Source organism: Eleutherodactylus coqui, chromosome 2 (genome assembly GCF_035609145.1).
Source record: "Eleutherodactylus coqui strain aEleCoq1 chromosome 2, aEleCoq1.hap1, whole genome shotgun sequence".
Taxonomy (NCBI): Eukaryota; Metazoa; Chordata; class Amphibia; order Anura; family Eleutherodactylidae; genus Eleutherodactylus; species Eleutherodactylus coqui.
Genome location: NC_089838.1, coordinates 45,325,075 through 45,338,975, shown reverse-complemented (window position 1 = coordinate 45,338,975; position 13,901 = coordinate 45,325,075). Strand labels below are relative to the sequence as shown.

The 13,901-nt window shown below is 45.3% G+C and overlaps 1 protein-coding gene across 1 annotated transcript in view; it reads right to left on the bottom strand.

The window, feature by feature from the left end:
• Window positions 1–3,497: 3,497 nt before the first annotated feature.
• The window catches only part of SLCO1C1 (solute carrier organic anion transporter family member 1C1), a 37,382-nt gene continuing 26,978 nt past the window's right edge, over window positions 3,498–13,901 (bottom strand). The window contains exons 10-15 of the mRNA XM_066590735.1: window positions 11,153–11,348; window positions 10,922–11,084; window positions 10,118–10,302; window positions 4,872–4,936; window positions 4,624–4,741; window positions 3,498–3,909 (exon numbers count right to left, since the gene is read on the bottom strand). Of these exons, the coding sequence (XP_066446832.1) occupies window positions 3,711–3,909; window positions 4,624–4,741; window positions 4,872–4,936; window positions 10,118–10,302; window positions 10,922–11,084; window positions 11,153–11,348 (926 nt within the window). The 3' untranslated portion in view covers window positions 3,498–3,710. The remainder of the gene's footprint in view (window positions 3,910–4,623; window positions 4,742–4,871; window positions 4,937–10,117; window positions 10,303–10,921; window positions 11,085–11,152; window positions 11,349–13,901) is intronic.

Below are 13,901 nucleotides of genomic sequence, written 5' to 3'. Positions count from 1 at the left end.
TTGATTGCATCTGTTCTCTTCCAGCGAGATGTCCAAATCTAATAAGTGAATCTGCTTCTCACAAACAACACGGATAAGCACATCTGAATCCCTCACAAAGTGCCCCATCTCCCCCATACGACGAGCCGTCACCGATCCGGCCCAGTTAGGTATTTTTTAAAAATCAAATAATTGTCTGTGAGAGTGAATCATAGCTTTCCGCAAACCTGTAAGGAGGGCAGAAATGTGCCCCATGTAGGGACAGAAGATGGTGACCAGACTTTGGTGCTGACCATTACTGCGGAGACTCTACATCTACCTCGGTACTAGGGAGTCTCGGAATCCCATAGCGAGTGGTGATGGTGGCGGGGGTATATCAATACACACCTGTTCTGCCAGATGATAAGATATCGAGTTGTGGGATCATGGGACTTCTGATATACTTGTTTACCCCCGTGGAGCCTCTCTACCATTACTGTATAGTCAGGTTGGTCCGTGACTTCTATGCTTCCCCCGTCTGACAGCTTCATCACTATTTCACGATTAGTCCGCAGTGCCTTAACAGCCGTTTTCTCCTCTTAATGTAAATTAGAATGTATCAGATTTTTCTTTGGTTTCATTTCCCAAATGTCTTAAGAGACTCAACGAGTAACCAGTTCTCTACTGCTGTATTGGTTCATTGACTTATAGATGTTGACTTTAGCCTAGAAATGGGGAGCATCATAACTGGTGAGGCAGCGGTATTGTCCTCTAAGAGGTCTATCTCTAGATCACTCCGACTCCCCTGCGGAGCTCTAGAACAGGATACGAGAGAATAAATGTCCTTCACGGAACTGCCATGTGAGAATGGCAGGAAGTGCTGTTCGTGTAGACACCTGCGCCTCATGTGTGGAAGGACGGGCTGCATCCTCACTGCTACTATATACGACTTCATCATTGTCTACTTCGATCATCATGGGGAGACAGGACCATTCTAAAAGAATGTGTTCAGATAACGGTGCGCTGGTTGGTTTTCTGAAGGGGTTGGCTGTAGAGTAGTATCAGGGATAGAGAGGATCATGATGAAGAGGATTGAGAAGCTACAGCTGCTTCCATTTGGGAGCCGCAATCTCATATTTGATGACTGAGCAGGGGGAAATGGGTCATATGAGCCCAAGGCTTGTTGATCCAAGTCACAGGAGGCCGGTAGGGAGATAAATCGTCCCTCACGGTGCCGCTGCTATCTAATGTCCATGTTTGTCGCCCTGAAGGTTTATTCAAGTACCGTGTTGCTTTAATATTAAATTGTCTTACATTTAGCTTCCTTCTGGAGGTCTCGCCCAGCACCCCCTCTTCACTTTCCAAATCTTCGGACTCACTCATTGCCCCCTCTTTACTTTCCGAAGCATTGAACTCGCCCTTCGCCCCCTCTTCACTTTCTTAAGCTTCAGGCTTGCTCTACGCCCCCTCTTCACTTTCCGAAGCGTCTGACTCGCCCATTGCCCCCTCTTCACTTACTAAAGCTTCGGGCAGGTCCATCGCCCCCTTTTCACTTTCCAAAGCTTCGACTCGCCCATTGCCCCCTCTTCACTTACTAAAGCTTCGGGCAGGTCCATCGCCCCCTTTTCACTTTCCAAAGCTTTCGACTCGCCCATTGCCCCCTCTTCAATGTCTGAAGCTTCGGACTCGCCCACCCAGTCCCTTTTTACTTTCCAAAGCTTCGGACTCGTCCCAACGCCCTTTCTGCATTTTCTGAAGTTTTTTATATCTTTTATGTGGTTTTTGTTCTGTTTGTCCTGTTTAAAAACACGATAGACACTGACAAACTTCGGGTGTTTCTACGTTTGATTCCTTTTTGCAGGCCCTCCATGTTTTCAGCGGGATTGGATGTCGCCCACAGAGGGGAGAGAGTTGCAGTTTTCCTTTCTCCTGGATTATTTTTTTCCCAGAGAGCATAGCACAGGGGGCTCTTCCTTCTGGAGGAGGCTCGGGACTGGCTTATGTCCTTAGTGACTCATACAGTAAGTGGCACCACAGACACTGCTTTCTAAATTGGGGATTATAGGTTGGTGCTTGCAGGTTAGCTCTGTCTCCAAGTTAGGGCACTAACGACTCACCTGCCAGACATGAAGACTTCTATATGCTTGTTGCTGATAACACGGCACGTGGAGGCCAGAGGTCGGCATGTTGCGCCATGTTTACTCTGGAGACCGATCAATGCACAATAGCATATCATGTGGGGGATCACTGACCTTCCCAGATCGCCCTTTCTCCCATTATGTCCCAGTAGGAGGAGACTCCGTGCCCTGCCATCAGATTTAACCCTTCCATTGCTGCACTTGTCATAATTCCTGAGTGCAATAAGTTCAGTATAAACCTTTCCGTAGAACGAGGATGACAGGGCAGTCGCGGATCAGAGGTGAAGCTCCACTCCCTTGTATACCAGTACAGCCTAATATTACACATATAGGGTCTATATATATATGTGTATAACAACACACAGGATGGGATCCGATTGCACAAGGTTTATATACAATCTGTAACCATGGCAACACATAAGTCTGCATTAGAGCTGTAAACACAAAACGGGAGGACATGTTGCTGGAGCAACAGCAAGCAGAGATCTTAAAAATACAAAGGGGTCTATTAAGCCCCCTCCTCGTTTTCTTGCACTTCTTAATACATTTGGTAGACCCTTTGCCTGAAATACTGGAGTTAGTAAAAGTCTTTCAGAAAGTTCCAGAACGTTCACTGTAGAGAGATGAGAATTTATTCACATCAGACTATGCTGGTCTTTTAATTCAATCACACCAAATCTCATGATCCAGTCACCTCCAGAGCTGCAGCTCACACATCATGGTTACACTGGGGATTCTCTCCAAACATGGAGAGAAGTGTGGAGTGGTGCCAGGCACCGCTGCTACCCGATGGATCGCAGGTGATGGGAGAGTGCGGACGCAATCTAATGGCTGCCACCCAGAATCCATCAGTTACTGCGGACAACCTCATTGCTCAGCGACATCCCACAATGCACTGCCTTCCTACAGTAACAAAACACCCAGGTACATAGACCCATCGCAAATAATTGGCTCCATTTTCGTGCGAGTTTTGTGTGTCCCGCGAGAATATTGGCCGTGTAAATAAAGTAAATGTTGGAAACTTCCATAATGTACAACAGCAGTTGAAGGTCTATCCCAAACCAGCAGGGGGCAGCAGTGAAAGCACAGCAGTTGTAGGTCCAGAAAACACTTGTTGCATCTGTGATAATGATGATTTCGGGGTTCACGCAAATATTCCAGACGAATTGTCTTTTTTTCTAAATACGGAAATGGGAACAAAAATGTAATTAATGCAGAAAAAAGAAAAGATGGCGACATTTGAAAACGGGCGTAGAACACTTATGAGGGGGCGTTATTGGAGCGACATCTGCAAAAATCGGAGCAAACACAGCGACGTCCGCAATTATCGGACTTCAGAAACTTCACATTTGCTAGAAAATTCTGAAATTATTTTATTACAAAATGTAAAAATCCCAGAAAATCTCCAGAGACGCTGCACCATCTTCTATCCATGCCGTCTTCTCTCTGCTTCCAAGAAAGCTGCATGATGCCAGTGTCACCACCATTCAGGCGCAGTCACCCAGCCCGCCCAGAGTCCTTAATGGCAGGTGGAGCAATAAACAAGATTTGTATCTGCTGTTCAGCGTCTTCCAGTCCTTGTGGCGTTTGTCGCAGGAGGTGTGGCAACGAGCACTAGAGGCGGGTCTCCTTCTGTGGCCAGTAGCGGGACTGCAGCAGGTGGACGTTACTGACCAGGTTGGAGGGCAGCGTGGAGCTCTTGCTCACATTGCTCTCTCTAGTCAGACAGCGCTTCTTCAGTAGGTAGAGAACAGCAGCGCACAAGCAGAGGAAGACCGCGCCCAGCGCCAGCGTCATCCCCAGGTAGATGTACCTGCAGAGAAGCGGCGCACGTCAGCCACTGATACAATGTACAGACAACATCCCACCTCCTTCTAACTGACCTCCAGCTTCAATTCATTCTTTTCAAGATATCAGCTTCCTGTCACTGAATGTTTCCAAAGGCTGAAACCTCGATGCCTGCTCCTGCACCTCTGGGCGCGTTACAATGTATCAGTGTAGGGAAGAGCTACAAAAAGTCATGATGCTGCTGTGTTTAACAGAGTATTATCAGCACTGACACATTACAACGACACCCCAGCGGGGACTGACACTATGCAGAGGTATCCAGTCTCTGAATGCGAATATTTCCATTCACTGACATCAAACAAGGACCATAAAAGCAGCGAGGAAATAAAACATACGTTTTACATCTTGAAGGACTTTTCATTATGTGGACTGGATCCATAGTTACATAACATGTTCTCCTCCAGAGCTGCTGTCATTATTCTGCTATTCCATAATGTCTTATAGCCTAGTCACACACTGTAGTTATCTTCAGTGCAATTCCACCATCAGAATAGTCATCGCAGCTCTGGAAGTGACTAGAAGATAGGACATCATATTACAGCAGAATAGTGGATGCAGCTCTGGAAGTGACTGGACATGTCCCCGCCCCCCCAGCCTCCTCAACCCCCCAGCCTCCTCAACCCCCCCACCATATGATTCCAGCACACCTGGGCAAGCGTTATTCCTGGGCTGCACTCACCTTAAGGCGTCACTGTTGTATAATCTACAGGAACCCCTCCCACTGCATGGCAGTTGGCCCCACTTCAGACACACGCTGTCAATTAGGGCCCCAAAATAGATGGGGGCAGGGACCCCGGCTGTAAGACACAAGCAGACGATTATTACTACTTCGATTATTCAGGCTGCTCAGAGTGACAAAAAACAGGGTGAAAGCGTAGCAAGCGGCAGACTCCACTAAATACAAAAAGCCTGGTGAACATTCCTTACCTAGAACCCGGATCGCCATGGTGTAAATACCCAGCGCCAAAGACTTGAGCTCAGGCTTTATACATCTACAGGTAAGTGGAAAATACAGCAAATGAATGTCGTCTCCAACTCCGTGCCGAACGCATACACAGATCGAAACAGAGACCGCCTCCCTGTACAGTAGACTGTCTCTCCATACTACACAGACCTGTATTATCTGCTGTACAGTAGAATGTCTTTCGGGTCATTCCATGTCAACTGAACTAGTTTTAAAAATCGCCCCCACTCGACCATCTCCAATTTTGCTGAACATTTACATGGATGTACATGTAGGTTTGTAACGAGGTTCTGTAAAGTTTTAGCTCCAGACATCATATACCCGGAGCACCACAAAGTGGCTTCAAAATTACGTTGCGTAACGCACAAGGCACATTTTGACACTGTACAACCCAGAAACAAAACAAATTGGTGGGTTCTGCTTTTCCCAGTCCACTAACCACCGGCATGACAATATATGGCTGCAAAATCAGGACCAAGGCTCACAGATTTGTGGAGATATTAACACAAACATAGTGCAAAACGCTTAAAAGCCAAATCTAACCTCATTTCAAAGTTAAATATCTCAATGTGGGAGCGCTCCAAATGTATTTTTGGTTATACCAATGGAAAGAGCATAATTATTTCTACAAGAATCATCTTTTTTCAGTCTTGGTGTAAGGAAGAAAAATCCCTGTGAACATGATGCAATTTCTTCTGTGGAATCAACATTACTTACAGCATTTTTCAGCTATTTTGCTACGTTTGACATGTAGCTATTGGGGTAAAACAGTAGCTGTGATGCTGAGATTTACCATAGGAGCTCAAGCTGGGCCAGTGAACAAGAAGAGTTTATTATCAACACTCACACAACAATATGGGAATCACAATTTAAGCTCATAGTGACTTCAAAATTACACTGCGTAACTCGCCAACTAATATTCAATGCCATGCCTAACCATTGAAGCAGTGATTAACATGTTTATTTTACGTTAACAATCTTGTTATCCATTCCTAAAAACGTAATATGCCGTAACTGTCTTATGTATTTTATTCATTACTAGCTGATATACCCGGCTTCGCCTGAGTTAATTTGGTGCTGGTGTTTATCTGGTGTTCACACGGAAAATCTTATGAAGTCGTGGTTACTTTAGAGATACCGGAAAAACATATGTTCACCATTTTGCATAGTTCTCTGCGTTACCCAGGAAACACCATGTGGAGGTAACCATGCGATGTTTCCTTTATATAAAATGACATCGGGAAGTAAGAGAATTAGATTCCGTATGTAAAATTTGGACGCTAATTCTTTTGCGCTTAGAATTGAATAATCGAGTTGGGACCCATTAGCTTTTCCTATTTATGACATAATCAATGCTTGTGCAGAATTAGATTCTGTACGTAAAATTTGGACGCTAATTCTTTTGCGCTTAGAATTAAATAATCGGGTTGGGACCCATTAGCTTTTCCTATTTATGACATAATCAATGCTCGTGCCAAATTTCAAGTTTCTATGACATTGGAAAGTGAGAGAATTAGATTCTGTACGTAAAATTTGGACGCTAATTCTTTTGCGCTTAGAATTGAATAATCAAGTTGGGACCCATTAGCTTTTCCTATTTATGACATAATCAATGCTCGTGCCAAATTTCAAGTTTCTATGACATCGGGAAGTGAGAGAATTAGATAACATACGTAAAATTTGGACGCTAGTTCTTTTGCGCCAGAATTAAATAATCGAGTTGGGACCACTTTACTTTTCCTATTTTGGATATAATCTAGGCTTGTGCCAAATTTCATGTTTTTACAACATCGGGAAGTTGGAGAATTAGTGGCGAGTTAGTGAGTCAGTGAGGGCTTTCGTCTTTATATATATATATATATAGATTGTGGTAAGGCCAGTTGTCAGTTTTCAATCTGTGTTCAGGTGACATGTCGAATTCTTGGCAAGGCCAACGGAGCATGGAGCTAATTCTTCCTGATTTTGGCACGCCATATTCACTGACTTTTTTTCTTTAATCTTAAAAACAAGAAAGTTAGAACAATTCTTGTGAAAAAAAGCATGCAGATGGCTAGGGCCTACATGAAAGGATAAGGAGAATTGCACTTTAGTTGAAAGAAACCTAAAAACGGACAAGGAACCTAAGAAAGACAACTGGTGTTACCACAATAATGAATAAAATACATAAGACAGTTACGGTATATTACGTTTTTAGGAATTGATAACAAGATTGTTAATGTAAAATAAACATGTTAATCACTGCTTCAATGGTTAGGCATGGCATTGAATATTAGTTGGCGCGTTACGCAATATAATTTTACGTACAGAATCTAATTCTGCACAAGCATTGATTATGTCATAAATAGGAAAAGTTAATGGGTCCCAACTCGATTATTCAATTCTAAGCGCCAAAGAATTAGCCTCCAAATTTTACATACGGAATCTAATTCTCTCACTTCCCGATGTCATTTTATATAAAGGAAACATCGCATGGTTACCTCCACATGGTGTTTCCTGGGTAACGCAGAGAACTATGCAAAATGGTGAACATATGTTTTTCCGGTATCTCTAAAGTAACCACGACTTCATAAGATTTTCCGTGTGAACACCAGATAAACACCAGCACCAAATTAACTCAGGCGAAGCCGGGTATATCAGCTAGTAATGAATAAAATACATAAGACAGTTACGGCATATTACGTTTTTAGGAATGGATAACAAGATTGTTAACGTAAAATAAACATGTTAATCACTGCTTCAATGGTTAGGCATGGCATTGAATATTAGTTGGCGAGTTACGCAATGTAATTTTGAAGTCACTTTGAGCTTAAATTGTGATTCCCATATTGTTGTATGAGTGTTGATAGTAAACACTTCTTGTTCACTGGCCCAGCTTGAGCTCCTATGGTAAATCTCAGCATCACAGCTACTGTTTTACCCCAATAGCTACATGACAAACGTAGCAAAATAGCTGAAAAATGCTGTAATTAATGTTGATTCCACAGAAGAAATTGCACCATGTTCACAGGGATTTTTCTTCCTTACACTAAAAAATACCAAAATTGAAAAAGATGATTTTTTGTGGAAATAATTATGCTCTTTCCATTGGTATTATCAAAAATAAATTTGGAGCGCTCCCACATTGAGATATTTAACTTTGAAATGAGGTTAGATTTGGCTTTTAAGCGTTTTGCACCATGTTTGTGTTAATATCTCCACAAATCTGTGAGCCTTGGTCCTGATTTTGCAGCCATATATTGTCATGCCGGTGGTTAGTGGACTGGGAAAAGCAGAACCTACCAATTTGTTTTGTTTTTGGGTTGTACAGTGTCAAAATGTGGCTTGTGCGTTACGCAACGTAATTTTGAAGCCACTTTGAGGTTAAATTGAGAGTCACGTGTTGTTGTGTGAGTGTTGATAGTATATTTTTCGCGTTCACCGGCACAAGTTAAGCTCGTATGGTAAATTTCAGCATCACATCTAGCATGATTCTGCAATAGCCACATGTGAAACTTTGCAAAATCTTTGCTGTTGACGCCGTGTGGTTGGTGGGACTTCCACGCAAAGGGCTGTGGTGCTCCGGGTATATGATATCTGGAGCTAAAACCTTACAGAACCTTGTTACAAACATACATGTACATCCATGTAAATGTTCAGCAAAATTGGAGATGGTCGAGTGGGGACCCTTTCCATACTACACAGTCCTGTATTATCAGCTGTACAGTATGCTGCCTCTCCATAATACACAGATCTCCATTATCTGCTGTACAGTAGACTGCATCTTCACACTACACAGACTTATCTGCTGTACAATACACTGCCTCTCCACACTACACAGTCCTGGATTATCTGCTGAACAGTAGACTGCCTCTACATACTACACAGACCTATATTATCTGATGTGCAGTAGAAGGTCTCTCCATACAGCACAGACTTGATAATACAGCACAGACCTGTATTATCTGCTGTACAATAGACGGCCTCTCTACTCTACACAGACCTGTATTATCTGCTGTACAGTAGACTGCCTCTCAATACTACACAGATCTGTATTGTCTGCTGCACAGTAGACTGTCTTTTCATACTATGCAGACCAGTATTATCTGCTGTACAGTAGACTCTTTCCATACTATGCATACCAGAATTAACTAATGAACAATAGACTGTCTGTCCACCCTACACATTCCTGTATTATCTGCTGTACAGTAGACTGTCTCTCCATACTACACAGACCTGCATGATCTGCTGTACAGAAGACAGTCTCTCTATACTACACAGACCTGTAGTATCTGCTGTATAGTAGACTGTCCCTCCATACTACACAGACATGTATTATCTGCTGAACAGTAGACTGCCTCTCCATACTACACAGACCTGTATTATCCACTGTACAATAGACTGCCTCTCCATGCTACATAGACCTGTATTATCTGCTGTACAGTAGACAGTCTCTCCATACTGCACAGACTGGTATTATCTGCTGTACAGTAGACTGCCTCTCCACACAAAACATACCTGTATTATCTGCTGTACAGTGGACTGCCTCTCCATACTGCACAGACCTGTATTATCTACTGCATACTAGACTGTCCCTCCATACTACACAGCCCTGTATTATCCGCTGCACAGTAGACTGTCTCTCCATACTACACAGACCTGTATTATCTGCTGTATAGTAAACTGTCTCCCCATACTGCACAGACCTATATTATCCACTGTACAGTAGACTGTCTCTCTATACTGCATAGACCTGTATGATCTGCTGTATAGTAGACTGTCACTCCAAACTACACAGACCTGAATTATCTTCTGCACAATAGACTGTCTCTCCATACTATACAGATTTGTATGATCTGCTGTATAGTAGACTGTCCCTCCATACTACACAGACTTGTATTATCTGCTGTACAGTAAACTGCCTCTCCAAGCATTAGAAAAATACACAAGAATATCTGCATTTTCATTGCAAGAAAAAAGTGTGATAAGTGGGGGTTGTAGGACAATTAAAGACTGGGAATGATTTGTGTGCGGGAAGGACTTGGGTATGCTGGGGGCCACAGAGACAAAGATGTACCGGACAATATTACAGTATTATTGCTCGTATCACCTGCTGATAACACGCTCCCCATTACTATGTCACCGTACTGACATCTTACGGCCATGTGTGAGGCCGAGTCACTGACCTCTGCACAGCGCAGCCTGCCGTAAAGAGCTGATGCAATAGGGTCACCTGAGAAGAAGGATGTATCCAGGGGTCCCTCCGAAGGACAAGGTGAAGGAAGTAATGACAGAGATCACCACGAAATATAGGAACATCCTGGTGCACGTCTTCCCGCTGGGGCAAGGACCGGCCACCGCTGAGTTGCCACCAGAGAGCAGAGGCAGCCAAGTCACACAGCTGCAATTGTAGTAGACCTGGAAGACAGAACATACCGTGTTTCCCCGAAAATAAACCCTTGAAATATAAGTCCTCCTCTGAAAATAAGCCCTAGCTACACTACATTAAAAAAAAACAAAAAAACAGCTATACTCACATAGCCGGCAGGCTGCCATGTCCTCAGAATTGACATAGCACTCTCTTCCTGGTGATGGGTCTTTGAATAACCCGCCTCCAGCAAGCGATTGCTGTGATTGGATCACGAGTGCTGCTGGCTCAGCCAATCAGAGCCAGCACTCGATGAGCCAATCACAGCCATTCAGTGATGTCATTCACTGAATGGCTGTGAATGACCGAGCACCGGCTATGATTGGCTGAACCAGCCACGCTCGTGATCCAATCACAGCAGTTGCTTGCTGTAGGCGGGGTATTCAAAGCCCCATCACCAGGAAGAGGGTGCTATTTCAACGCTGGAAACTAGCGCGAGAGACTCAGACGCTGCCGGGTAGGTGAGTATAAGGTACACCCAAAAATAAGGCACGGTGCCTCTTTGGGGGAAAAAAAAAAATATATATAAGACAGTGTCTTATTTTCGGTGAAACTCGGTAGTAGCAATCTGCCAGCGCTCCATATATTCGTACACAGCACTTCACTTACTGCAGTCTTTCCTGTCCCGTTGCTCAATCGACAGCCAGCAAAGCAAGCGGAGTAATAAGTGACGCCATTCTCCCCACAGACTGGATCCCACTGATTCTGAGGACACAGACAGCGCATGTTACAATCCGCCAGAGCGCCGTCCTCTTGTGAGATGTGCTTGTACCTGTGGAGAAGCCACAGTAGTCAGCAGAGTGCTGGCGCCACCTTCGGTCATAAGGGTAAGGGACGTACCCCACGTAGGAAACAGTTAGTCCCGCCACAGAGGAACGCTCACATCCCAGGCCGAACAGCGACATTAGCATGATGTATCCAATCACAGAGGAGGACAGCAGAAGCTTCGCCGCTCCCACCATATTGATCCGGAATTTCTTCATGATGATTCCACCCGTGAAAATCCCCAGAGCGACGGCCGGGACGTTAATAAGCCCTGAGGGAAGAGCACATGAGTGAGCATTCTACAGCTCCATTCCCAAAGCACTCTGTGCTGTAGCTGCTCTTGGCTCCACCCCCTATAGCAGTACCCCTGACTGCTCCCTCTACACTCCATATAGCAACACCTTTGACTGCTCCTTCCACACCCGTATAGCTACACCGCTGACTGCTCCTTCTACACCAGTATAGCTAAACCGCTGACTGCTCCTTCTACACCCCGAATAGTGACACCGCTGACTGCTTCCTCTACACCCACTCTATCTACACCCCTGACTGCTCCCTCTATACACCTACAGCTACAAATCTGACTGCTCACTCTGCACTCCCTATAGCTACACCCCTGACTGTTCCCTTTACAACCCCTTATAGCTACACCACTGACTGCTCCTTTACACCTTCTATAAATACACCCCTTACTGTTCCCTCTTCACCCCAGCTACAAATGACTGCTGACTGCTACTTCTACACCCCAAAAGTTACAGCCCAAACTGCTCCCTATAGCTATACTACTGATCACTACTTCCACACCACTAAAGGTACACCCCTAAGTGCTCCCTATAGCTACTCCCGTGACTGCTCCCTCTGAACCCCCTATAGATACCACTCTGACTGCTCCCTCTATACCCCATGTAGCTTTACCTTGGACTGCTTTCTCTGCACCTTCTATAGCTACACCACTGACTGCTCTCTCTAAACCCTCTACAGCTACACCCCTGATTTTCCCCTATAGACCATCTATAAATACTCCCTGGCTGCTTCCTCTACACCCCCTATAGCTACACCTCTGACTGCTCCCTCTACAGCCCCTATATCTACACCCCTGACTGCACCCTGTGTACCTCCTACAGCTACACCTTTGATTGCTCCGGTATAGCTACACCGCTGACTGCTCCCTCTACACCCTGTATAGCTACACCCCTGACTGCTCCCTCTACACCCCCTATAGCGTCACCCCTGACTGCACCCTCTACACCCCCTATAGCTTCACCCCTGACTGCACCCTCTACACCCCATATGCCTACACCCCTGACTGCTCCCTCTACACCTTTTATAGCTACACTCTTGACTGCTCTCTTTTAACCAGCTTTAGCTACACCCAGACTGCTCCTTCCATACCGACTATAGCTACACCCGACTGCTCACTCTACACCTTCCATAGATACACCTCTGACTGCCACCTCTACACCACCTGGAGATATATCCATAGTGGTTTCAGGCACTAGGGTGGAGCCTCAGGTGTAGGCGCCACAGGTCTAGAGAGTAGTCAGGGAATAGCCAATAGTCAGCAATTGGAGGTCTTGGTTTGCAGTGCAAATGGATGAGTCAGGTAATTTTGTCAGAAAGGAAGCCAGGAGTCGGCAACAGGAGGTCTTGTAGCAATAGTAGAAAAGTAGGCAGAAGTGGAGCTTGACCGCTGACTGTTCACTCTACACCCCTCATAGCTACACTGCTGACTGCTCACTTTACACCTCCCATAGCTACACCCCTGACTGCTCCCTCTACACTCCTATAGCTACACCTCTGACTGCTCCCTCTACAACCCCTATAGCTTCACCCATGGCTGCTCCGTCTACACCCCTGACTGTTGCCTCTTCACCCCCTATTGCTACATCCTTGTCTGTTCCCTCTACACCCCCTATAGCTACATTCTGACTGCTCTCTCTACAGCCCCTATATCTACACACCTGACTGCTCCCTGTGTACCTGCTACACCTACACCTTTGACTGCTCCCTCTATACCCGTATAGCTACACTGCTCCCTCTACACCCCCCATAGCTACACCCCTGACTGTTCCATCTACACCTTCCATGGATACACCCATGACTGCTCCCTCTACACCCCCTATAGATACATCCGTAGTTGTTTCAGGCACTGGGGTGGAGCCTCAGGTGTAGGCATCACAGGTCTGGAGAGTAGTCAGGGCATAGCCAATAGTCAGCAACGGGAGGTCTTGGTTTGCAGTACAAATGGATGAGGCAGGTAATTTTGTCAGAAGGGAAGCAGGAGTCGGTAACAGGAGGTCTTGTAAAAATAGAGTAGTAGGCAGAAGTGCAGCTTGACCAAATGCTGTTGAGCAGAATAATTACGCAAGAAAGGAGGCATCAGGGCCAGGTTTATAGAGCAAGCCTAATCAGAGACAGAGGCGGTGTTAGGACCAAGAGGCAGGAACTGCATAACCAGAATCATGGAACAAGGCTGAGAGTCATGCAGGGGAACTGTACACAGGCTGCATTGCTCAACAGGGAGAGATGTTGGCTGGAGTACAAGAGGTCCTGGGTTCAATTCCTGACAGTGGGCCCCTCCTTCAAAGGGATTGCCTCTAGACCTCTTGTAGGACTCCCTTGTGAGTTTCGGGGCATGCACATTCTGGTTCCCAGAAACCTGGTGGATAACCATATTGTCCAACCCAGAAAGGAGGAGCCGCTTTATAGTGTCAGTCTGCCACTTCTTTGTAAGCCTCCCGAGCTTCCTGTAAAGCCTCATTTAATTTATTTTGAATATCTGCCAATGCTGACAGTCTGTGGTTGAACGATGGAACAGAAGTGT